Source organism: Lonchura striata, chromosome 6 (assembly GCF_050655825.1).
Source record: "Lonchura striata isolate lonStrDom1 chromosome 6, ASM5065582v1, whole genome shotgun sequence".
Classification (NCBI taxonomy): domain Eukaryota; kingdom Metazoa; phylum Chordata; class Aves; order Passeriformes; family Estrildidae; genus Lonchura; species Lonchura striata.
Window position 1 is genome coordinate 38459445 of NC_140708.1, and position 26957 is coordinate 38486401.

At 44.8% G+C, this 26957-nt stretch overlaps 1 protein-coding gene across 2 annotated transcripts in view; it reads right to left on the minus strand.

Moving 5' to 3' along the window:
- The window catches only part of C6H10orf90 (chromosome 6 C10orf90 homolog), a 95396-nt gene that overhangs the window by 50282 nt on the left and 18157 nt on the right, over positions 1–26957 (minus strand). The window contains exon 1 of one of the 2 annotated variants that reach the window (XM_031505288.3): positions 9075–9463. The exons of the other annotated variant lie outside the window; for it this stretch is intronic. Coding sequence (XP_031361148.3) covers positions 9075–9165 — 91 coding nt within the window. The 5' untranslated portion in view covers positions 9166–9463. Of the gene's footprint in view, positions 1–9074; positions 9464–26957 lie in introns of those variants that run through there. 2 annotated transcript variants of the gene reach the window in all.

Sequence of the window (26957 nt, forward strand, 5' to 3'; positions counted from 1 at the left end):
GGGTGCTAAAATCAGCCTCTCCCTTTTCCTTAGGATAGCAAAGAAAAAGGAGAATGAGCTTGACTTTATTTACAGCATGGTAAATAGAGTCACGCTCAACCTTAGGAGAAGCATGAGCCTGGGTAATTGAGTCAGGAAGAGGAGTGGAAGTCTCCTGTGACAGCCTGTAATTGTCAGAGTTCCAGTTAAATGCAGCAGACACTGATTCAGTTCGTATTTTGAATGCCTGGGTAGTGCCTGGATCAAACCTGGCCTCCAGACCTCTGGAGAGCTGCTTCTCTCTGCAGCGTGGTCCTTCCACTCTGATACAGAGACATTAACCAGAAAAACTACATGGGTAATTCTGCACTCAGTGCTGAAAATATTTCATTTAGAGCTGCGTCGAAAATTCCATCCCCTTAGCAACTGGGAGGTTCCTGCTGGAAGGAAGATGGGGCTCTGGGAATGTCAGAGGCAAGCAAGGATTCTGTGGGTGTGAAATTGTTGGCAATTATGTCTGAGCACTGGCTGCACATGTTTTTGCTGAATGTGTTCAGATTTACTGGAGGAATTGGCCTGGAGTATTTACTGAATTCTGGGAGGCCTGATTAAAATAAACTCTGTTCAAGACACTTGTACTGTACTGAGACTCTGGAGTCCAGGGAGAGCTCTGGATGTGTCAGACACCAAAACAACAACAAATTAAAGAAAGGAATTGGCTCAGGAAATATTACTGCTGGTTCCTGAAAACAAGCTAAAATGCAGTTGCTACCTGAGGAGCACAAAGGGAAAGAGAAATAACATGAGAAGCAATAAAGTGGAATTTGGTGTGGCAGAGCAACTCACAGCAGATCCACGAAGGAAATGAGCACAGGTGATTAAGAATAAATCACTCCATGGTGACCTGCCATTCCCATCCGGGCTGGACAGGCAGTCCTGGGATGACAGAAGCCACTCTTTCCTTCCTCTTCCCTTCACTGCCAGACCCAGGGCAAGGCTCCATTTACCAGCCTGGGAACTGTCCTAGGTTGGAAATGGGGCTGTGTATTCTATCCCCATCTGTCAGAGCTGGGGCAGTTCTCTTCTGTACATTGGGCAGTTTTTTCTTTATCTTTACCACCATGACCAAGCCTCCCTCCAGAAAATCTCTTCTGTTCATGGGCCATTAATTATTAATTATCTTCTGTTCATGGCCAGTGAGTGTCCCTGCACGGCTGAGAAAATTCCATCATCCATGGGGAGATGCTCCACCCAGGGGAGGAGCCAAGCATTCCTACCTGGATACAATCTGACCTGGGAACAGCTCAGCAGCCTTTGCCCCCTGCATTCCCAGAGGAGCAGCTTTCTCTCCACTGCATTCCCAGAGGAGCAGCTTCCTTCCCCCTGCATTCCCAGAGGAGCAGCTTCCTTCCCCCTGCATTCCCAGGGGAGCCCAGGCCCATCTCCCCCAGCCCTGGAGCTCCAGAGGAAAACTCCCCCCTGGTGCAGGATCCTGCTCCAGCAGAAGCACAGCTGGCACTGCAGGAGGGCTGAGCCCCCCTGGGATGGGGCTGAGCCACCTCCCTGACCCACAGGGGACAGGGCTGTTCTGACTCTTAGCAGTGGTGTTTTGTATTACTGCATTTTTTATTTTATTTTTATTTTCTTCCCTACTAAATAACCGTTATTCCTGCTCCCATATCCTTGCCTGAGAGCCCCAAATTTCAAAATTATAACAATTCAGAGGGAGGGGTTTTGCATTTTCCATTTCAGGGGAGGCTCCTGCCTTCCTTAACAGACACCTGGCTTTTCAAATCAGGAATGCAGGCAGCAGCACAGGTTTCCTTGCAGCTCACTGTCCAGGATTCTCCCCTCTGGATCTCTCTGACCTGTCTGCTGGAAGAAGCCACCAAAGCAGCTCTTTCACTCTGCACAAGCCACCAACCCCACGTCCAGCCCTTGGAGGCTTCCATGAGCCTTCCCAGAGCAGTGCATTGATCATGGAGAGGTTTGCAGGGAATGACAATTTAGGAGTGCGACCATTCCCAACCACAAACTGTGGGAATCACACAATCCTCAAATGGTTTGGATTGGAAAGGACCTTGAAGACCACCTGATTCCAGCTTCTGCTGTGGGCAGGGACACCTTCCCTAATCCAGTGGTCCAGGAGCTGCCAACCTCACAGGGGTAGAGCAACAGCAGCAACACGAGTGGGGCCCTCCTCACATCCCCGCAGTGAGCCCTGAGCAGGAGAAGATCCTCACTTTCATGGAAGAGGGCTCTGAGATCCATTTCCAAGCCCTTTTATCCTCCCACCTGCAGGAGAACGGGACCTGTGGTGGTGTTTGGCTCCTGCATTCTCCTCCCACATACATCAACCAAGTCAGCCCACGCTTCCCACAGGACAGAAGGAGGAGGAAGCTGCTTCTGACCCCTCAGGAAGGTCTGTGTGCTCCTCAGGAAGGTCTGTGTCCTCCTCAGGAAGGTCTGTGCTCCTCAGGAAGGTCTGTGCTCCTCAGGAAGGTCTGTGTCCTCCTCAGGAAGGTCTGTGCTCCTCAGGAAGGTCTGTGCTCCTCAGGAAGGTCTGTGCTCCTCAGGAAGGTCTGTGAGCTCCTCAGGGAGACTTTGGCTCTGGGCAGCACAGCAGTGCACAAATTGCAATCAAGCATACAGGGAGTCCAAAGCCCAACGCAGAGCTCGGGCCAAAATCCTGCTCTCCTGCCTCCTCAGAGGATGCAAAAAGAAGATGAAACCTTTTTTAATGATGTCCTGGTGCCACTGTGAATGTGGGTACCAAGGAGACAACACAAGTGTGGCTGTACTGAGGATGACTCCCCAGGCCACAGCTCAGGTTCGTGTTCAAGGCAAAGCTGCAGCTCTTTGGATGAGGAATAAGTCATTTACCCAAACATAAAAATTCTTCTTTGAGCACAGAAGCATCTCTCTGCTACCTTACCCATAAACTCCAGATTAATCTGCTCTTCTAAAGTGTTTATAGGTAATATCATCAGAGTTTCCTTTTGAAGAGTTTAATTTTACAGCTAAATTGCCAGCTTGTATTCTAAACATCTCAGCTGCGAGGTTCCACAGATTTTGGGGGGTCTGCAGGATTGATGTGCTCAATTTCTGCCTCTCAGACTCTACTATCTGCTTTTTGCAGTCATCCTGCTATGAGGCATTTCTCCAAGAAGGTGATTTTCCTTCCTGTTCACTAAATCTCTGGCAGAAAATGCATTTTAGTGAACTAATTAAATAGAGTTGGATTGTACATCAAATATCAGTAATAATATCAGGCACTAACATTCTGGCTGCTGTGAGAACAGGTTGCAATACACATTGTACCTGTAATACATCACTGGGATAATGATTTGATGCATCTGTGCTGTTAAATCCTCCCTTGGCAGAATGACCAGCCAGCAAAAGACTGGAAAATATTTATGGGAAAGAGGATACTGGAATGGTGGAGGGAAGGATCCTCCTCCGTGTGCTGTCCTTCTCCTCCCAGCCACATTCCCAGGGCTTGTGTGAGGCCGTATCCCAAATTTTCTCCTCATTTTCTGACTCTCCAGAGTATGAGCATCTCTCCTTTTCTGTATTCTACTTATTAATTATTATTAATTAAACTCCTGTTTAATTAAAATCTAGTGTATCCCAGAAAAACCTGAGCTTATGTTCTTAAATATGCTTTTTTCCCCCCTCCCAAAGGATTCCCAAGTGCTTGACAAGCTACAACCACAGAATGATTAAAGCTTTTCTTGAGTTCAGTTTTAATTCTGTGAGTTAATTTAATTCAGTAGAAGACACATTGATAACTTGTTCTCACTTCCCATTTCTGTGGAATAAAAGAAGGGAGATCTTAGCTAAGCAAAACAATGTTCCCAAGAGAGGAAATTCTTGAGATTATCAAAATGCAGCACCTGTAACCAGTGTTTCTTCTCAAACGTAGAGAAGTAAAAAAAAAAAGGACTTTTTTTTTTGGGAACAAAGTTCACAGAACCCTTTTGGAGAATGCTAAACCTAATTTCTAATCCATCAAACTGTGATCTCCCCCACACCCAGAGTACTGGGTTTTCAGTGACCCACTCATCCTCTAGTGTCCATAATTCCCCAAAAATAGCCATGAAAAGAAGCATAAAGCATTAACTATAACAATAAAAACATAAATTGACCTATAAATTGCCACTGCCCAGGTTCATTTGGGCTCTGGGGGATGGCAGCACAAGGCTCACATCCATCTCCATTAATATTTTCAGCCAAAGGTTAAAGAACAGTAAAACGAACTAAGCTGCCAGAGAAAATACATATTAGCATTTAGATTAACAGTTATTATCTGCATTTCCCATCAGCAGACAACAGTGAAATACGTGATGATGGCTTCAGATATTTTTTCAGAAAGGTTAAGGGGTCCCTGGATTCAAAGGGCTGGGAAAGACTGGCCTGGGAGATAAATGGCCTGGCCCTGGCATGTGCTGTGCATCCTCAATACATCTGGACTCTGGCTGGAATTAAAATTCATATTGCAGCAGCAATTAAAAGACAGAAGTAGGTCAGGAGCTGCTGTTCAAGGCAATGTGCAGGCAAGGAAAGAAATGAAAAAACCCAAAGCAAGCAGCGTCTGCCTGCTAGAAAATTCAGCCTTGAGAAACTCAGGCTGAGGTATGAGAGGAAAAAAGAGGGAAAGGAGAGTTCGGGTGGTTCAGTTCTGGGCTCAGCAGGCAAAGGCAGCTCTCAGGCTGCACACTGACATCAACTCTTTCATTCTCCATGGAGCAAGTATTTCATTGTCCACGGACTCCCCCAGTGCCCTCCCTGCGTGTCACACGCTGGGACAATGCCCTTTGTGGGAACTCATCAGCTCCAGGCATGGAAAATGGGAATAAAACCACGTTGCTTCCATTGCTGTTTGAAAACCAGAGGAGTTTGGTGCAGTCACCTGCAGGCTGACACAGACCCTCCCTGCAGGCTGCTGCTCTGCTTTTGCAGTGCTGACAACTAATGCAGGTCAGGGATTTCATGGGCAGCTCAGTTTTAGTCCCTCAGCCACATAAAATTGAGCAAAGTGAGACCCAGCCACCTAATGTAGATTAAACCTTGCTTTCATTATAATCTGTTTTTAAAAGTGGCCTGTCAACCAAAACTACACCAAAAATAGGTTCTCTAGCTCTATAAGAGTTTGCACAGGAACTTTGCCTGTTAAAGTTCGATTTTATCCAGAAAGGGATTTTTAAAATAATTTTAAATGCTCCAAAGAGCAGCAGCTGGTTTCAGAAGAGGCTCTCCATGTGTGGCCTTTGCTTCCTGCCTTGCCCTGCTTCTTGTGGGAATTTCCAAGCCAAGCCCTGCCAGGTATCTCCCCAACCTGCCCAGCTGTCTGTGCTCAGCCTCCCAAATCCATTTTCCATGTTGGCAGCTCCAAGTGGCACTAGGAATCCAGAGCAATAGAAGCAGACAACTAAATGCAATCAATTAAACCCAAAGAGATCTGAAACCCAGTCCCAGAGCACCCATGGGGACTGTGGCCAGAGTGACCTTCTGCTGCTAAAACACTTCTTTTTTTGCCATTTATTTATCCTACACAAGGGAAAACATGTCTATATTCTGTTGACTCCAGTCTTCTTCTTCCAAAAGACAGACAAAGTAATTGTCAATAGCTGATTTTGTCACTTTTATTGTGTATTTTCTGCACTGTTCTGCCCCTCATAAATCCTGCACTGCTGGGCTTTAATCACCAGCAAAAGTTTCTATACCTTATTCCACCTCCTGCCAGAGGCACAGAAGACATTTTTAGTTGTTTGTGATACAAGCCTGTGCAGGACTCTAATAATTATTAATGGTAACACAACATCAACAAGTGGGGGCACAACTTCTAGAGCTGTGTGTACTTTGCAGGGAGGGCAGGAAGGAGAATCCCTTTTTACAGGTAGTGGCCAGGGCATAATTCCCAGGGGAGTTTGCTCAGTGGGTTGCCAGCTGTGTGGCTGAGGTGTTACAGCATCACCCAATTAACTCAGTAATTAATGCACAGCGCTGATGGCAATCTGGGACAGGTTTGGGGTGGGACCACACACAGAGGTGGGAGTGGGGCTGGTCTCTGCTCAGCACTCCTTCCCCAGGGATGCAGAAGTGTCTCAGGAAACAGGAGCAGCATTGCAGGAGAGAAGAACACCCCTGAAAATGCCCTGGGGGAAAACTGGGGCTGGGCTGGAGCATAAACAAGGAAGGACTGCTGGGAACTCTGCTCCTCCAGCCTGGCTGGAGGATTTACAGCAGAGGGACTCGTGGAGGACAAGGGAAAACTGTCGGAATTTGTGCTATTGATGATTCCCAGATTGTAGAAAGTCTCTGTCAGCCCCGCTGCCAAAGCAAAGCCATAATTGGTCTGTGCTGGTTCCAGGTTGTTTATTCTGTTTATCTCTCACATGTTCTGCTGCCCTGCCCAGCTCTGTCCTGCAGGGCAGCGTGTGGGGCTCTGCCCTCAGTGGGCAATAAAAAGCCAATAAAGACTTAATGCCAACGTCACTTCAGAGTAAGTTTTTAACACCACCTGGAATCATCATCCAGTGCATTTTTACTTGTAATTTTTTTTTATTTTTCTCTCTTTTTGGGTGCTCAGAAGATAATTTTCTCCCCACAGAGCAGCGAGTGCAAAGGGTAACTTCCCTCCACCCCACCAGTGCTGGCAGCAGCACAAATACAGGAGCAGTTCATGACTATTTATACTTCACAACCCCATCCCAGTGAAAGCTTTTAAGTAATTAGTTTTCCTCATTAACAGATGCTCTGCCTGGTGAAGGGCACTCAGGTGCTCCTAAAGCCCCTCCTGGATTACAGAGCAGCACCACACAGGCTGCGAGGGCAAAGCTCAGAAATGCTGAGCTGGGCTGGTGAAAAAGGCAACAAAACCACCACATTTATATAAAAATGTCTCATTCCTGCAAGATCTCAGAGCTTCACAGCAATAAAAACATTCCCAAGATATTATCATGATCCCCTTGTATTTAAATCAGATGGACAATATTTATCAACATCACTTTTAGGGAGAGCCAAATACACTTTAAGGGATATCAGGAGTTTTTTTTGTGCTGAAGTTGCATCCTATCCTAAAAAAAAAAAGCAAATTTGATCCATCCCATAGACCAAAAAGTGATTTGCAAACACAGGGAACAGGGTTAGCCAATAAAACACGTGGGGTTTGTACCTTCTCCCTGCCACATCTCATCCATTATCTCATTTTTCTCTTTCACACTTGCAGAGGCAAAACGGACATCAGGTAAAGCCTAATTTAATATTATCAGTACTGCATTCAAACACATCACCACGAGCTGTGTTGCTAAAATTGCACTGCAGGAAAAAATACAGGTAAAACATTGTTATCTCCTTGGAAAAGCTGGGCCTGGTGCTCCAGCACCCACTGATGCCTTTTGAAAGCAGCAGGATTATTTTCCCGAATAAGGATTACTCCCATGATTAAGGAGTGCAGAATTACATCCATTCTTTGCATATCTCCTGGTGTTTACATATCCCTGCTTTCACCTCTTGGTTTTTGTTGCTTTTTCTTTATTTTTAACATGGACATTTAATTACTGTTAGCACCAGATATCATTGTGCTGGACTTGTATCCCTTCAAAATGTGGCTGGGCCTTGGATGCCAAAGAAGAAATGCTTTTGTGATCAAAACAAAGGAAATAAAGCAGAAGCAGCAGAATGTGGGCTATGCAATTAAAAACAAATAAAAAGAGAGGGAACTTGTTATTCACAATCAAGGCTTATTCATGATTCATCTCACATCCCTGCTCCTACCCATGGCCTCTGCTCTCGGGAGCTGATTGCTTTTGTATCAATTTTTAACTGTGCCAAGGACTGAGTTACCTGAGAGCTCCCAGGCACTGCTGGCAGGATCACTGCTGGAAAATAACAGCACTCAAACAGTTGGAACAAGTATTATAAGCAGGTTTGCTGTTAATGATTAATAAATAAAAATACTTTGATGTTTTTCACCTTGTAAAGAAGGGGTGAGAGTTGCTTTAGTTCATCCTGCCGTGTGCTTTATATTCAAAATATATCTCCTTCCTATCCTTAGGAAAATTAAGTTATTTTTCCATTACTTTATAGTAAAATAGAACATTTAATGCAGAGTTATTAATTAAGAACTTAATGCAAGTCTCAGGTCATGTTCTCAACCCAGTGGGAAATGTATCTAAATAAAAGCAACACCATAAGTTAAACTTCCAACAGGAAACCAACTTTTTTTTTATGGAAAACACAACTTCTTTCAAGCTCTCACATCTGACACTGAATTCCATGAATCTCAGTTTGGGAAATCGTAAAGGGAACATCAATATCTTTAGTTTTAGTAGTGTGCTAAAACTACTGGGGGGGGGGTGAAAACTTAAATACCACCAGATAATGTCAGGCAGCTTCATCATAACTTCACCGCCAGTTCTGTAGGTACTGTTTACACATTTCCTAGAGTTAAAAAGAAAGGCACATCATGCCTTTTCAGGCTTTAAGTCACTTCAAACTCCAAAAGAAGGCAGATTATTTATGGCTCCAGCAGCTGCGGAGCTGCTCCCCGGAGCATCCCTGGGATGCTCTGTCCCGGTGGGTGACAGCGACGGGGACATCATAACTTCAGAGCCAATTCTGTAGGTAGTGTTTACACATTTCCTAGAGTTAAAAAGAAAAGCACATCCTGCCTTTTCAGGATTTAACTCACCTCAAACTCCAAAAGAATGGAGATTATTTATAGAAAGACTGGCACAGGAGCGAAAGGAGCTGGCAGGACGCTCAGACACCCCCCGAAATTGCCTGAATTCACCCCAAATCCCCGTTTCCCTGCAGCTCTCGGCGCAGTGCAGGGGGTGACAAAGGGCTGCGTGTCCTCCCAGGAGCATCCCCGGGTGGTGACAGCGACAGGGACACCGTAACTTCAGTGCCAGCTCTGGAGGAACTGTTTATACATTTCCTAGAGTGAAAAAGAAAGGCACCACCTGCCTTTTCGGGCTTTAACTCACTTCAAACTCCAAAAGAACGCAGAGTACTTTCAGAAAGGCTGGCACAGGGGTGACAGGAGGTCTCAGGACGCTCAGACACCCCCCGAAGTTGCCCGAACTCACCCCAAATCCCCGTTTCCCGGCGGCTCTCGGCGCGGTGCATGCGGGTGACAAAGGAGCGCTCCGGCAGCCGCGGAGCCGCTCCCCGGGGCATCCCCGGGATGCTCTGCCCGGCCAGCCCCGCCGGGTGACAGCGACAGCCCGAGCTGCCAGCGCATCAATTATTCACCCTCCGCCGCCCCAGCAGCTGCTCCGGCAGCAGAGCCGCTCGCTGCGTGCTCCGTGTCCCGGAAAAAATGGGATTGCAAAATCCTGGCATGGGCAAAACCTGGGTGCGCCGCTCGGGGACAAGTCGTGTCGCGCTTGTGCCACTGGCTGTTGGGAACAGCTCATTGTCTTCATCGAAATATTGAATTTATCGCCCTCCTTCTGAGTGTTCTGGAGCAAAGTTAAGAGGAAATGTCCCAACCTGTTCCTGTTGCTTGCACATATTTCTGTATTGACCTCCCAGACTTTGAAACAGCAAACACCTGTTTGCCAAAATGTTGCTGTTCCTGTTCTAAGCATGAAAGGGGGGGGGGGGAAAGCACAGCAAATCCCTAATTCACTCCAAAATCCATCGCAGTGTTGTTTTTGAAATTATGTTTTGAAGGTGGTATTTTCACTGGGATGTTTTAATTTTTATTGAGAATTTTTAAAAGGATCAGTGGTAGCATCATTCTTCTCGATGTTTGCCATATAGAAATCATTAATAACTGAATATGATAACAATTGAATGATCATCCATCTGATAATTGATCAGAAGACTAATGATGGAACACAATGAAGGATTTTTAATAATTTACATGTCTAATTATGTAATGCTTTAATGGGGTAAACAAAGATTTACATCATTTTCTCTAATACTGCTAAGAGCAGCACTGGAATATTGAATTCATTTTGGTATCCACATTCTAAATACAGCTATAGAAAAAACTACTCAGAAATTATTTGAACTCAATAAGGAAAATTAAAAACATGTATTCAGCCTGATTTGTTTTCCAAAAGAATACTGAGAGTTAATTTGATTACAGTGCACCAAGGGTATTTCAAGGAGAAAATACCTCGAAGTATTTCTGAGGTAGATATTTCTTTGGAGACGGTGATTACCTACTACAAAAATGTTCTGAGTGACCTCTGCATTTCTTAGATACCTTTCTAGAAAATATGCTTTTTCCAAACAAACAAACAACAAAGTTTACAGAACTTAAAATGCAGGGAACGTAAGGGCAGATTCCTTTAAATCCTTTTAGAATTACATTGTGCTCATGTTGTTCCTTGACTCTCCACTACCTTCCTATCAGCTGCATGTGGTGATTTTAGCAATCTTTCAATAAATTAAAAAACAGATTTGCAATAATTTCAGGATTTCACCCAGAGAACCATGACATTGTAATGCAAATGAGGCTGATGAATGTTTCATGGCAGACTTCAAAACGTTTGCTGCTGAGCCTTTCTAGAGCAGCCCAGGTGGATGCACTTTTCCTCCCACCTTTTTCTCATTATTCTAGTTAGGATAAGAAAGAAAAACAACTTGGGGCACAAGGACATGAAATAATTTGTTTTTGCTTAAGAATTATAAATGAAGCTTATTTCTGCCTCTAATATTCCAGCTCTAGACAGGTTTATTCAGTGTTTGATGTAGGTGGGATTGAAGGACTTTGATCACCATCTTAAAACTGCAGCAGGGACAGAAGGGTTTGTGATTATCTGCTGGATTTTGGCACAAACCAATCTCTTCCAGATTGCAGGTGCACTTTGGAGGTGGTGATTACAGAGATCACTGCTGAGGTCACCCCCTCCTATGGTGGACTTGTGACAACGGCCAAAAAAGAAAAAGTGTTTTCACCTGAACTGAATGCTGGCAATGTCCTTTAGGATGTGTGCAGCATGAAAGGAAAGGTTAGGCTGTGAGGAAGAAGATAGCCAGGCAGATATTGGCCAAGTCAGCCCTTGGAAGCATTTCCCAGCAGGATCCACCCCTGGTTGTGAGCACTAAATGATATCTCTGGCTGCAGCTGGGCAGGGGATAATGCAGGTCCAGATCAGCTCCAGCTCCTGGCACCTCCTGCCACCCCTCCTGAGGTCTCCAGGTGGATGGTGAACAGCAAAGAGTGCAAGGGGCACGGGGGAGGCAAGGGGAATTGCTGTCTGGTGCTGCTGCATGAGTTTTGCCTGGGAAAAAAAACAGATTGACAGAGTTGTAGCTCAGAGTCCCTGTTCAGACAGTGTCACATATGCAAGGAGGTGACAAATTATGCTTGACTGCACTTGAAAGCTGCAGAAATGTTGAGTAGCACGGGCAGGGAGATGGGGTTCCTATCCATTGCCATCAAAATATCATCTTTTAGTGCTGTTGACAGTTTAATAGCTACTTCTGGATGGTGGAGAGCATTGTGAAGTGCTGCCACTGTATTATTAACCCAGGCTGGAGCTTCCCTGCAAATCAGAGCAAAAATCCACACAAATGGAACTTCTGAAACAGTTTTAGATTAGAGGTGTGCTGGTCACAACAGGAATTATATCTCTCTGTCTGCATCTCAGGCAGATACAATAACTCTTCAACCCCCGATTACGTTATCATTTATTTTCTGAGATCACAGAATAATTAATGTTGGAAAAGACTCCAAAACCATCGAGTCCAACCATTAACCCAGCACTGCCACATCCACCACTAAATCACATCCCTAAGCACATCCCAGGTCCAAACTCCATTCCATTTTAAAAATCCAGGTGATGGAATTCTGCTCAAATCGAACATTTTTGATTCCATTTTTCTCCTCCAGGCAGCTGCTCTGACCTGCAGGATACAGTGTGTGAATCTGCACTGCTCGTGAGAAAATGCAACCGTGCAAAGCTTGCATCCACGGATGTCACTGCCTGAAATCATCCCTGGGATGTACAGAGCTGTGCCACACCGTGGAAATGGCTTGCAGGGCCCCAGTCTGTCACAGTTCAGAGCAGATTTGTGTAATCTCACACAGCCTCAGCATATCCTGTGGCTGGGGGGGTGTGGTGTGATGCTGTGACCACAGAAGAGGTTTGGGATTCAGGAGGTTGGAGTGTGACTCTCTATTGATACCTTTAAATTAGCTATCGCTGTGGTATCTGCTTTCTGTCAAGGTGCTGCAGGAGATCAGTGAGATGCATCTGGGAGGGGAGTGAATCAATTCCCTGCTCTGCCTGGGGGCTGACCCTTCCCTGTTGGCTGTTTCCCAGCTTGTCACCTCACTTATTTCCCTTTTTTTTTACATTTTTCCTTGGCACCACTGGCAGGGAATGTGCTCCCTGCTGGGGCTCCTGTCTAGAAGTGCCACCTCCCCAAGGTGGCTGAGCTGACTGTGGGATGAGACTCTCAGCATTTTCCCTCTGTACTCATCACTGGTGAGCAGCACCTTGAATCCTGTCCCCACTTAGGAATCCCTCACTCAGGAAAGGAAATTGAGAGGCTGGAACTGGTCCAGGGAAGGGAATGGAGCTGGGAAGGGGCTGAGGGATCTGGGAAGGGGCTGGGAACTCCTGAGGGATTTGAGAAGGGGCTGGAGAATCCCTGAGGGAGCTGGGAAGGGGATGGGAACTCCTGAGGGAGCTGGGAAGGGGCTGGGAACTCCTGAGGGAGCTGAGGGGCTCAGCCTGGAGCAAAGGGGGATCAGGGGGACCTTGTGGCTCTGCACAGCTCCTGCCAGGAGGGGACAGCCGGGGGGTCGGGCTCTGCTCCAGGAACAGGGACAGGAGCAGAGGGAACGGCCCCAGGCTGGGACAGGGGAGCTCAGGGTGGACACCAGGAGCTTTTTCTTCCTGGAGAGGACTGGAAGCATGGGAAGAGGCTGTTTAGGGAAGTGGTGGGATCCCCATTCCTGGAGGTGTCCAAAGAATTCCTGGATGTGGCACTCAGTGCTCTGGGCTGGGGACAAGTTGGGGATCAGGCACAGCTGGGACTCGATGATCTTGGAGGTCTTTTCCACCCAAAATAATCCTGGGATTTTGAGACACCAAATGTGGCCCTTCTGGCACATGGCACCAAGAGGGGCAACACTCCAGAACAACCCCAGGGAGCTGTGGCAGAACTGCCAAAACACGTCCTGCTGGCACATTGTTCCCCATCTGGGTTGGTGGTGGTTTTTTGGTTTTGTTTTTTTGGGTTTTTTTTTTTGAAGTCTCAGAAAAACAGAGCATTACAAAAACATCAAGCTGTGAGAAGAAAAGTCAAAAGCCAGAAAATTCCAAGTTAATGCTGACTCCTTAATTCACATCATTAACTCTGAGGCACGGCTGAAGTCTGGGCAGCAGCCTGAGCTGAACTCTGGTGGGGTTTGGAACAGGCTGAGGATTTGCACACCCAAGGGAGCACAGATTCCTGTGTGGGTGCAGGAGGGGAACTGGGACTGGCTGAGTGAAGGGGCTGGATGCCACTGCCACTGGAATGGGCAAAAAAAAAAAAAAAAAAAAAAAGGAGGGGCAAGAAAGGGACAGAGTTCCTGAAAAATTAGCCGGAGGAAGGGAGGTGAGAGAAGATATAAACTCATCCCAGGGGAGAATAAGATTAAGGACACTGACAAATGAGGGAGCCAAGACATGAATTAAAAGGTGAGCAGGGAAAGGCAGATACTTAAACAGGAAAAATAGGGGGTAATTGTGAAAAAGGCAAAACCAACAGGGAGTGAGAGGAGAGCGACTTGGACGGGGATCTGGCACAAAGCTGGGACTGCAGTGAAAGGGGCAGGAGAACAAAGATCCCTCAGAGAGGGAGAAATGCAATCAGGGCTGGGAGAGGCTGAAGAAGAAAAATCAAGAGGAAAAAAGGCTCAGGTTTGGTGGGCAGAAGAGTCAGGGCATTTTGGACTCCCTCCTCTTTTTGTGGGCAGAAGAGTCAGGGCATTTTGGACTCCCTCCTCTGAAGGCAGAGCAGGATTGGAGCTCCCACCCCTCTCTCTGCCCAAGGCCTGCTGCACATTGATCCTGCTAGCTGAGCCCTGGCCTTCATTTCTGCTTATTAGCTCCAAAAATTCAAATTGCACATGAGAAACAGAGACCAAACCAATCATTAAGGCTGCAAATGAAATATCCCCAAGTAAGGAAATTCAAAGAAAGCTGATGAGGAAAGAGTTTTGCAAACTGTGATACATAAATACATATATTCCTCTTCTGCTGAAGATCTTGGAGCACTTTGGCTCTTTGAAAATACACACAGCTGGATACTTACATTTAATTAAATAGTTTTTAAGATAATGACTACCGCAGTTTTGGCATAATTCACAAGTAAAAGCAATCAAACCCAAAATTCAAAACTGCTTTTATTCAAATATCCAGCATCACTAACAGCCTCTACAGTTTTCGACGGAATGGGAGCCATAAAACTCCATTCCAGAGTTTACAGTTGCAATAAGAGCAGATTTATGGGCAATAAGAAGTGTCTGTGTGCACCTTCTTGTGCCTCTCCTTTATTAGGCTAAAGCTGAGACATCCCCAAAAACGTCTTTAATTAGCTCAAGCACTTCATTTAACAAAACAAGCAGTTTAGAAGAAATATAAACCCTGATTCTCCAGCCACCACGTACAGGAAGCAACTATTATTTGTGCAAGATTAATAAAGTCACAGGTGATTTTAGAACAACCTAATTAAAGCATGATTTAAACCTAAGAGCACATGGATTTTTTTATATCAGTACTGGATCAAGGAAAAGAAAATACTATGTTAATAAATACCCTGTTTTTGTATTAAAGAAAGCTATGTTGAGGGTGGGTATGAAGACACCTTGCAATAAAAGTTACTTTTCTTGTAAAGACATGCAATAAAAGCATTTGTGGGATTCTTCCCTCGACTAAACCAGAACTTCTTTTCTGTCCCATCATGTAATCCATGCATCAAGGGAGAACAGTGCAATGATGAGGGAATAATTGAAGTTAGAAAGTCAGGGAAAAGTCTGACTGTGGGGACAGTTTTCTGTCTCACATTTCAGATGTTTTACATAAAGTGACTAAACATCTGTATTGCATATACTGTAATTAACATTTTTCCCATCTATGGTGGAATACAGCATTAAAAATACTGAGCACATTCAGCTACACCAAAATCAGAGAGAAATGCAGAGCTCCAGCATTGTTTTCAACACATATCAGAGCCCCTTTGGCTGCAATCCAGCACTGGATTTTTAAAAAAGCTCCTTTTATCACAGGCAGGGGTTTTCCAGAGATGATCTTCCACCAGTGGACCCAACTGAGGATCCAAAATTCCAAACCCTTTTGCAGCTCCAGGGTTCCAGGATGGCTCGGGTTGGAAATGACCTGAAAGACCATGGGCAGGGCCAACTCCCACCAGAGCAGGCTGATAAAATGTCTTTAACTTTCAAAAAAGTTCTTTTAACTTCAATGAAACTTCTTTAATTTATTTAACTATCAATAAGCAATGCAAAAATTGGATTTGTGGAGAAAAGAAGGGAATGGCATTGCAATTTTTTGCAAAATTACCAGGAAAACATGGGTGCTGAGTGTCTCCCTGAAAAACATTCACACAGTGAGAGGAACTGTCCTAGAATTATTTTTCCCACAATGGTTTCTTTTCATTGTTATTCATCATTGAGCTGCTTCTCTAAACTTCATTTAGAAGTCCTGTGAAATGGTTCTGTGAAAACAATTATTTTAAGAATATAAATAACCATTGGTAACTTTGGACACTTTTTGCAAGAATTTTAAAACTCCAAGCCTTGGCATTTTATTTCAGGTAAGGGTTTCTTTCCCAAATGTCTGCTACAACACCTGAATTCTTCACTGTAGGTTTGTTATTGCAGCAGGGATTTTTATGAAAATCTGTCTGTATTGCCCAGCCTGGACAGCAGCAATTGGCTCCTCTGTACCTCAGGTCCATCCTCCTCTTAAAGATTCATTTTGTGATCAATTTGAAGCAATTTGCTTTTGCTTTCTTCCTTCATTTTTATTTCTCCCAATAAAGAGATTAATAAAGCAGTGTGCCAAGAGAAAGTGCCTTTAATGGCTTCTTTTTCCTCAAATATTTATCTCCCAAACATTTTTAATATTTAAACATTTGCTACTTAATTTCTAATAAACTACTTGGTATTAATTGAGTTCAAGGAGTAAAATAGAGATGGATTCTGTGCCAGGCTGTGCTGATTAGTAGTCCTGGGATTGTACCATCAGTATTGTCTCACCAACAGTTTATTCCAAATATTTTAATGGGAATAAAGAGAGGGAGATGAAGTTATGATCTCTTAGGTAGATGCAATCATTTAACAGTGCCTTGGTTTCCCAGGACCTGTGTTACCTGGATTTATCACAGAATGTTTTGGGTTAGAAGGGACACTAAAGACCATCTCATTCCAACCCCCAGAGGAGAGACAGGTCCTACCATCTTTTATGTTATTTAAGTTCTGTTGGAGTTACAGCAATTTCCGTGCTTTTTAATGCACATTTCTAAGGTCTTTTTAGACAAGTTTTGCTTTTTAACTGCACACTGCAAAATGCTCAGCTTGATCTTGATTAACCTCTGTCTTGGGCTGTTAGAAATCTCTCTCTGACCCTGACAAATCCCAAACCTCCTCAGTGACAGCCATCCTTCCTCACAGGTCATTTTTCTGCCTCATTGCTCCAGCAGAATCCCTTCCCAGCTTGCAGCCCAGCTCTTCCCTGTTCCTCCCAAAACAAACCAGCCCAGAGAGGCTGACCCCAGCCTGTGGGAATTTGTGGTATTGATGATTCTGAGATTGTAGAAAGCTTTTGTCTTTCTGCCCTGTTGCTAAAGAAGAAGCTGTAATTTGTCTGTGTTGGTTTTAAGGTTGCTTATTTTTGTTTATTTATAACATATTCTGCTGCCCTGCCCAGCTCTGTCCTGCAGGGCAGCGTGTGGGGCTCTGCCCTCAGTGGGATGTGACAAACATTAAATACCAGAAACTCCCTGGGCTGCATTTACAATAACGTGCCAATATCTGTCACCTACGTTGGACAGTGTGTCCCCAGCCTGAACCAACAGAAAAATGCCAACACCACACTGAGACATGGAGGGCATGAAGAAGGAGAAAAAGGACAAGGCACACCCAATTTCCTCCATCTTGTCCCCTTTGGACCCCTCATCTAGAATCCTAAAATTTTACTTTTGCACCCATGCCACACTTAATTATTACTGATATCGAACACTCAGAGCTGGTAATTCATCCTGTAAGATTGAAAACTCTTTTCCATGGCCAGAGATCACAGCCAGTGTCTCTGGGGGCTCTGTCCAGGGGGTTCCTAACCCCTGCCAGGGTCCCAGGGCAGCCAGAGGGAAGCTCTGGATTCCCACACCAGCCCTGCTCCCATCCTGCCCAGCCCTGCCTGCTGCCAGCTCACCCCTCCCTGCCTGGAATTGCATTCCATGCCAGGCTTAATGGACTGAAACAATTCCCCTCTCTAAAAGGTCTAAAAGGAGACCTGATTTTCCTCTTTGGAGCCCTCACTCTGAGGTCACCTCTGCTGCCTCTCCTGCAGAGAATAAAGCACCAAACACCTCAGCACTGGTGCAGAAGTCCTGGGACAGCTCTTGTGATCCTCACAGTGACCTTGTACTTCCCTCAGCTTTTGTGAGAGTCACCCACGTTTTCCCAGCTTTTACTTCAGCCATAAATTCTCTGGCACTGCTCCATTGCAGTCTCTGCTCAGTGCCTGCCCTGATGAGCTGGGAAGGCTGGCCGGTGCTGCAGGACAGATGGGACTGTGCCTCTCACTTTGGCAGCCACAGCGAAAGAAGTAGATCATTTCAGACAGGAGAAATGTGATTTTTTTCCCTTTCACGTTTTCACGGGCTCGTTCACAGCTCACAGAGGTCAGAAGAAAACCCCCATGAATTGTTGAATGAATGGTGCACATAAATTAATAGCAAGCCTTTATAATATCTATAAAACAGTTCAGGATCCGAAGATTCCCCAGTGGGAAGGACTCGAGAGGGTTCAGATTCAAACCCTACACATTGGCTCTGGATTTTCCCCCAGGAAATCCCTTGAAATCCCAAGGATAGGGATGGCAGAAGCCCCCAGGCAGCTCATCCCACAACTCCTCTGCCCTCCACCCTGGCAAATCCACAGACCCAGCTGCTTTGCTCAGAAATGCTCAGTTTCACAGCATGAGAGGCTGCACACTGAACTCTAACACAAATCTATCTGATTTTATACAAAAAGAAGAACTAAAATGTGCTGTTTGCCCATTAGAACTTTGGAATTGCCTAGGTAATGGAATAGCATTGGATCACAACCTTAAAATTACCTGTGCTGTTCAGTTCACCTATTACAACTTCAACCCAGAAATTATTGTTCTTTTTTCCAAATAAGATTATGAAAACACACATGCTGCCACAAAGCCTCTGAGCGGGCCCAGGACTGCACCCTGCACTCTCTGAACATTATTTCCTGCTGCTAAACTCTTTCTTTGGATCTGTTTTAGACAGAACCTCTTCAAAGCCATCCTGGGTGCAACCTCGGCCTGAGTGGAGCAGGTGTGAGGCACCCACCCCTCACCATCTCTGCTTTTCCATGGAAATTGCTGAGGCTCCCCAGGTTTTGATTACTTCATCCTCTGTAGCAACTGGATCTCGTACAAAAGAAATTTCCAGGCACAATAACCTGCCTGACCTGGAACAAGGAGCAACAAGAAGCAATTTCATTGTGACGTGGATGGGGTTTCACATCTTCCCTTTGGCCATTTCCCAATCCAAGGCAGTAAATTAATTCCCAGACACAAACCTAAAAGGGCTCTCTTCACTTCTCCATGTCTTGTTGCCTGATTTTCTAAGAAATTCATGACCTCAGTAAATAATTCAAGAGGGAAGAGGGAGCTGGGAGATGGCAGAAGTTTATCTGGCTGCAGAGGGGAAGGTGCTGTTTCTGAAGAGGTCACAATGAGGGCAGGTCCCTAGAAGATCAAAACTTAAGCAGGTTGATGAGGTTGATGGCTGTGGTTATGAGCTGGAATTTGGGAAAACACAGCAGTGATATGGATGACAAAATTTCCATCTCTAAGCTGTAGGGGATTGAATTTGAATTTTTGTCTCACAAATTTTCATGTGAAACATTTTCATATCTCACATGAAAGTACCTGGTGCAGGAATTAAAGGCAGAAGGATCTGTGATTCCATCTTAAAATCCTGCTGCACTTAAAAAAGAAAAACTAAATGGCAGGCAAGGAGGGAATCCATATTTCACAGGAGCTGGTTCACAGACTGTGCCCACTTGGATCAATATGGGAAAGCACTTTTGTTCTAGAAGCCTGTCGGGTCACCTCACAGATATGTACATTTGTAATGAAGGTTTTCAATGTACATTTTCTCTGGGACAAAGTTCATGCCAGGTTGTCACAGGAAAGGCTGATGGACCTTTCAAGAGGGAAATCTACCTCAGAGGGCCAAGTATAAGATATATATAATACGTGTATATAATTATAGCATATATGATTACAATATATAGCTCTATCAATATACAAAGTGTGAGAGAGAGATCTCAATCACACAAGTTCTGAACGTTTCAGGTTAGTTAAACATCTCAATTTAATTCCATACCAACAAAATAACTTCCAGCCTTGTGAAAAGACAGCAGCAAACTTCTGTCTGTGGGATGCAAACCTGCTGTTGGTGCACACGGGGCTGGGGAACTAAAGAGGGACCAGATCTGGGACACAGTGGAACATCTTCCCTTGGATCTTGAAAGCACAAACACAAAATATGTGTTTATATAATAAATATATATAAAAAATATATATATTATAAAATATATAACAAGTAAATAAAATAAAAACAAAAATGATATTGTATTTATAATAATTATAAATTATTATAAATACATAATATGATATAAATATTATATATTTATTATCATAAAAATTCCTGATCACTCTTGAAAGCCTCAGTTTCTGGTAGGAGCAGCCCAGGCTGTAGCAGTGTTGTCACAGCTCTTTAATGAAGTGCTTCTCCTGGCTGCTCTGTTCCAGCTGCTGCTGCTGAGCAGGGCCTTCCAAAAGAAGCAATCACTGCCTGCGAGCTGGGTTTACTCAGCTGTGCCACTTCTGAGCTGATTTAAGCACTCTGTCAAAATGGAGTGAAATTAATTAATTCACTGGAGAGCTTTGCCTTCTCCAAACTTAAGGAAAAAGGAATGCAAACGAGCAGTAATCAGATCCACATTTTTTCAGGCAAAGTGTTTGAATACCCTCGGAAGATGTTCTGTTTCTGCACAAATCCAGAGAAGGACCAACTCAGTCCTCTCCCCCTGGAATAAATTTCCTCCTCAGTGGCAGCTCCTGGGATTTGGGTGTTTGGCTGCACCCCACAGACCCCATTTAATCCCCCAAACTGCTGCAGGCTCTGAAGGCACTGGAAGGATGAAATAAAAGACAATTGGAGCTGGATGACTTCCACGTCCAACTGTCGGAGATGCTGAAGCAGACAATTGCCTTCTGCTTCTTACTGAGGCTTTTTGGGGTTTAAGTGCTCCTTGATAGCTTGGTACACAATTAGAGGTGGATTAGAGGAAGTGGTAATAGGGTATTTTTTGTCTAATCTGCTCTCAATTGCTAATATTAATTAAAGGAGTTCTTCCTCTTTGTTATACAATAAACACAAGCCACTCTTTAAAATGAGCATTTCAACTTCCTAGCTGCTTGGTGCTGCTTATTTTCAGCTATTTATTTTCCTTTTATTTTGTCTTTATTTTAATTTTTTTCCCAGCAGAAACCATGGCAGGAGCCTGGCACACATCACAACGAGGTGAGGATCATCTGATCCTCGACTTCGTCGCATTCAGATCTGGCTGCAACACCTAAACCCTCAAGCTGTTTTTTCCTTAATACAACTGTCAAACTCTCACAAAAAGAAAGAGCAGAAAAAATACAAAATAACCAAGCCATTTCAGGTAGAACCTGGGAATAAGGGAGATACAGAGCTGTTGTTCCAGCTGAATACCTGGGACGGTGAAAGATGCCCCTGCCCATGGCAAGGGGTGGGGCTGGATGGCCTTGAAGGTCTCTTCCAACCCAAACCAGTCTGGGGTTTTATGAAATTCAAGAAAGAAGCACTAAAACCCTTCTGCTCTCATTAGGAGCTCACCTGTAACAAGGTGCAATGATCAGGTACCAAATCAGAGAGGTTATTCCTGTCAGCTGGATTACATCTGCTTCTGCCATTAGTTGAAAAAACCACATTCTCTTCTAGAACAAAGCCACAAGAAGCTGTGTCAGTAACCCATGAGCAGCAGCTCCTTTAGCAGTACCAAATCAGAGGTTATTTCTGTCATTTGGATTAAATCTGGTTCTGCCATTAGTTGAAAAAACCACATTCTCTTCTAGAACAAAGCCACAAGAAGCTGTGTCAGTAACCCATGAGCAGCAGCTCCTTTAGCAGGAGGAAAGAGTTCTGGGAGGGAAAGAAGACAAAAAGGGAGAAAGAGCAAGAAAAGGCAGCAAAGAGGCATCACCCAGGGCCACAGAGAAGACAGAGGTAGGAAAACATTCCTGATCTGAGCAGAGTGAGGGAGCTCCTACAGCCCCAGCCCTGCTCTGCCCAGGGAAATGGGAGTGGGAACATTCCCTGGAAACAAAGAGAGCTCATCAGAGGGTGCCACCAACTCTATCAGCACTGTCTGCTCCTAACGGGAGCAGCCTGCAGGACACCAAACATCGGGAGCAGGAGGATAACACACTTATCAGGCAGCGCCATGCCTGCACTCACAGGGTGCTTCTGCTCTGATTGCTTCCCAACCACGTTTTGGATTTCTGATGCATCAGGTTGGAGGGGAGAAATGAATGCTGTAACAGGTGAGAAAATAGCTGGGGTCATCATATCCATGAGAAAAGAAAGGGGAAATAAGCAAAACATGCACCACAGGCAACACAATAAACAATAAGTAGGCAATAAATCTATCAGAGGATTAAATGGTAGGGCAGAGGTTCCAGAGCACAATTTATAGTAGTATATTATTTATATCATAAGCAATATTATATATATATAAAATAATATATAATACATTGATATTAATATAATTAAATATATAAATCCGTTATAATTATATTATAAATTATGATATCATATATAATTTATATTTATAAAATTACATTTCCATTATAAAATATATGTATATGTAAATCTATATATAAATGTGTATATATAAAGGTGTATATATAAATGTATATATATGTATATAAAAATGTATATATAAATGTATAGATACATAAACCAGCTATATAAAGCAAGGAAAATAGTCTTGGAGAGACCTTTGCAAAGAGTTCAGATTTTAATTCTTAAACAGGTAAAATAAGCATAGACCAAACCCTGGACATTTCTGTCCTCAAACCACTTCCAGGGCACCTGCTCAAATCCCGTTTTTCAGAGGGAAACTGCAAACCCAGCAAGTTTAGTCAGAGAACACAAAGAAAATCTGGTGCTGGGGTGGCACCCAGAGCAGCAGCTCCAGCCTGAGCCTTGGGGTGGATGCTCTTGCACCGCTCCCTTTATCTCGGGCTGCATTTCAAGCTCCTTCTCCTGCTAACAGCATCTCAAGGACTCGGACTATTAAAGTTATCTGGAAGTGATAATCGCTGTCTCCGCGGGGAGCCCCTGATCCGCTCCCCCTCCTTCTCTTGGTGGTGCCTCCGCATCCATCTCTGCAGTTTTATGGTAGCTCTGCCTCCCATCCCCTCTTCTTGCGCATGTTAATTTTTAAAGGCACCTATCTCTGTCCATCAGTTCACCTCCATCTGCACCATTCCCTCATTTCACTGTAGGCTTGCCATAAAATAATCCACTAATGCCTGTTTGTTGTCCAAACACCTGCTGTGTGCTCCCAGCCCAGCCAAGCTGCATTTTGCTTTGCCTCTCTCATTCTGTCCCTCCCCTGCTTCGTGTGCTGACACTTTTTCCCTAATTGCTTTATTTACCCAGATACTTTTTCCACTCGGGGCTCCCATCTTCACAAATCCCTGTCACGGATTCACCACTTCAAACTTCACTTCAAAATGTGTTTAATAAGATCTCGAATCTTTGCCTGTTTCTGGGTGTAAATAGGGTGGCAGGATGTGCTACCCAATTTGTGTAGACAGAAACCTTTTGCATCTACGAGCACTAACACGAATCCAGTGCTGCAGTTGCAATTAAATGCAAAATTAAATGAGGACAGTTTGTCAGTTTTGAATGAAAATTTGAGGAATCAAATTATTCAGAATTACTTGTGTTTATGCTGTGTGAAGGTCTCCAGGTCTGATACTGGACACCTTTGAGCACAGTTGTTTTTCTGGTTCATACCTCTGCTCCCCCAACACAGCATGAAACTGTTCTGAACCGGTCAAAAGCAAAACCATCCCCAGTTCTCAAAGAAAAGACACAACTGAAAAATCCCCACCCTCCTTTCTCCTCCTGGATTGTGGCTCCACATCTCTGTCCTTTACAGCTCAGGGAAAGCTGAAACCATCCATGAATCTGAGGGTTATGGAGCAGCATTTTCCCTGGAATGTAGGGATGCCCAGAGAAGCAGCAGCTGCCTGGACTCCCCCTTCACCAGCAGCCTCTTGTAGAGGCTTGAGAAGTGATTTCCTTATGAATAAAAAGGGAATAGAACTTGCAGCAGGTCCCAAACCCTCTGCTTCCAGGTGTGCCACCTGTGGGAGCCAGGAGAACCTGCCCTTGCCATGAGCCAGTGCTGCTGGAGGTAGTCTGAAGGCTCTGGATAAATACGTGCCTGGAATGTGAACTCCAAGCTCCAAGGGATGCATTTTTAGCCTTGATTTATCTGCAGGCCACTCCAAATTAATTAATTAGGGCAGGGAGCTCTCCCTTCACCTTCCCATTGGTGGTGGGCAGAGGTGCCTGGTGTGGCAGCCACTCTCTGTCCATCCTGGCATGGGGACAGCCAGGATGCCACCCCTCCTGCCAGCAGGGTCTGTCCTCCCCGCTCAGCTGTGACCCCGGGGCAAACTCTGCACCTCTCCTGTGAAATCCCTGAATTGTGCCTCTTTTCCTCATGCAGTTCTGTGGGAATCCAGAGCATCCCTCTGGCTGCCCTGGCAGGGGTCAGGAACCCCCCTGGACAGAGCCCCCAGAGACACTGGCTGTGATCTCTGGCCATGGAAAAGAGTTTTCAACCTTGCAGGATTAATTACCAGCTCTGATTGTTTGATATCAGTAATAATTAAGTGTGGCATGGGTGCAAAAGTAAAATGTTAGGATTCTAGATGAGGGGTCCAAAGGGGACAAGATGGAGGAAATTGGGTGTGCCTTGTCCTTTTTCTCCTTCTTCATGCCCTCCATGTTTCACTGTGGTGTTGGCATTTTTCTGTTGGTTCAGGCTGGGGACACACTGCCCAACGTAGGTGACAGATATTGGCACGTTATTGTAAATCCAGCCCAGGGAGTTTCTGGTATTTAATGTTTGTCACATCCCACTGAGGGCAGAGCCCCACACGCTGCCCTGCAGGACAGAGCTGGGCAGGGCAGCAGAACATGTGAGAGATCAACAGAATAAACAACCTGGAACCAGCACAGACCAATTATGGCTTCTGCTTTGGCTGTGGGACAGAGAGACAGACTTTCTTCAATTTTGGAATCATCAATACCACAGATTCCGACATAACTGGCGTCCCTGGGTGGGCTCAAACCACCAACCTTTTGGTTACACAGTTCCTCTCTGGATCAAGGTCTCCACCTGCCTCTCCCCACCTCTGAGCAGCTGTGGCCTCTTCTGTCTTTCTTCCACCTTGCGTGCCAGCTGGGCAGCCTAAAATCTTCTAAGCTCTTCCCCAGATAAAATCCTCTCTCGGTTCTCCAGAGCTGTTTCGGAATTCCCCTGGAAGGAGGTTGTGTGTGAGGGCAGCATTAGTGAGGGCAAGATGTTTTCTTCAGAGGGAAGAAAGCCTGGAGCATGTGGAATTATCAATTTCAACTTCATTGGAAGAGTTCTTAGGACCAGAGGATGGAGAAAACCCAAGTTAGGTGGGAGAAGTCACTCCAAACAGTCTCAGGTGTGTTCTCTTGACGTGCACCAGTGCAGCAGCCTTGGAGAAATCTCCTTTCTCCCTCCACTGTCTCCATGTGTGCTCCTTCCATAGGATATGTGCTCTCTCCATGGGATATGTGCCAGGAAATCCTAAGAAGCTACAGCCCAACCTTCCACGGGGAATGTGAAAGCCTTAATGTCCTGCATGGCTAAAAGCAGAGGTGACAAAGCTCTAAACCAAAGTGGAAAAACCCCCAGTCCCACCACAGAGCAATCCTGTGTTTTGACAAGCTGCCACCCCAACTCTCTAATTACACCTCTCCATCAAGTGCAACAGCCAGCAGCTTTTCTGGGAATCATCTGTTCCCTTAGAATTATTTCTCACTGGTTAACATGCTGAGGGAAGGGAATTTTTTTTTTTCAAAAGAGAAAAAAGACACAGCTCAAGTTCACCTGAGCTCAGCCCTCACATGCCTGTTAACATGTCTGCACTCTGCCTTGTTCCTGAATGCCAAAATAATGACTCGGAGTCTGAACTTTATAATTTCCCTGGAGCACCATTGTCCTGCAGTTTGCCTTTCAGTCCTGCAGTGCTGCCAAGGGAGAGGTGAGGGAAGTGAACCACTTTATTTATTGAGTTTGCTGCTGTAACCACTTAAAGCGAGCTCAGCATCACCGGCTGCTGCTTTGGGGTGGGTTCCTGGAACGAGGAGATTTTCCTTCACATCCACATAGGGGAATCTCCCTGCTTTTATTGCACAGCTTTGTCCCAGCTTCAAACACATCTCCTGACCTGAGAGAGGATTACAGCACCTTTGATACCCCAATTAAAATGGATCAGGAGGGGGAAGGAGCGATTGATCCTTCAGCCCCCGTGCTGATCTGCTGAAAGTGCTGACTTGTGCCCATGAGCACAAACACTGAATCACAGGGATCAATAAACAGGGCTGGAGTGCTGCAGCTGCTGCAGGCAGCCTTGCACTAGCAATTACAGAATCTGGGTTGGCTTTACAACTGCCTCGACAAATGCCCTCTAACCCTGATCCTTCCTATCCAAAAAAAAAAAAAAAAATAAAAACAGGAGCTGGCATTTGAATTACCAAAATGGCACATTAAAAGGGGAAAATACCTCAATTGCCTGGGAAGTGCTTATAGCTCTGTGTTATAAACATTCTCCTTTTAAACTTATGGGTATTAGGGAAGGTGTTCTTAAATCTACAAAGCTTGGATGTGCTGTGGAGAGAAGGTTTATAAATGAATAAATGATTCATCCTTTTTGCTTTCTGATGCTGCAGGGAGGCAATTAAGTGGGATTGAAGTTGATAGTTTAGGGGGCTTTGGAAGTTCTTAATATAAAAGATCACAACTACAAAATACTTATGAATTATAGAAGAGGCCAAGGGACAGAATGCTATAGATTTTAATGGCACTTGAAAAAAGTGCCTGGAGGAGACAATAATGTGGTGTTCCTTAGCTGTGACCTCATTGAAAAGGATCTAAAGACCAAAAGGGCAAAGGCAAGTGGAGGAGGACGTCTTACATTTTGGGTTTGTCGCCCTGTGGACAGTGAGCACATCCTCAAACTTCCTAAATTTGCATTTTTCCCATTGCAAAATCCAAGGACTGGGCAATGAAGTGGGGAATTGTGGTGTTTGCTGACTGTAAGACAAAACAAAGTATCTTCCTCATCCCCAGCTCAGCTTTGCAGGTCAATATTTACATCCCTCTGCAACAGTCAACACCAAATATTTGGGATGAGTATTCCATAGGTAAATATCAATACCAAATATTTGGTTTAAATATCTCAACATCCCAGATATTTGGGGAAAGCCCTATTCTACTGCCTGCAGCTCGGAATAGAGCTATTAAATGTTTTTAAAAGAACCTTTAATTTTTCATGTGCAATTTTGGGATGAAAGAAAACAAGCAATAAGTTCTCACTGTACTTCCT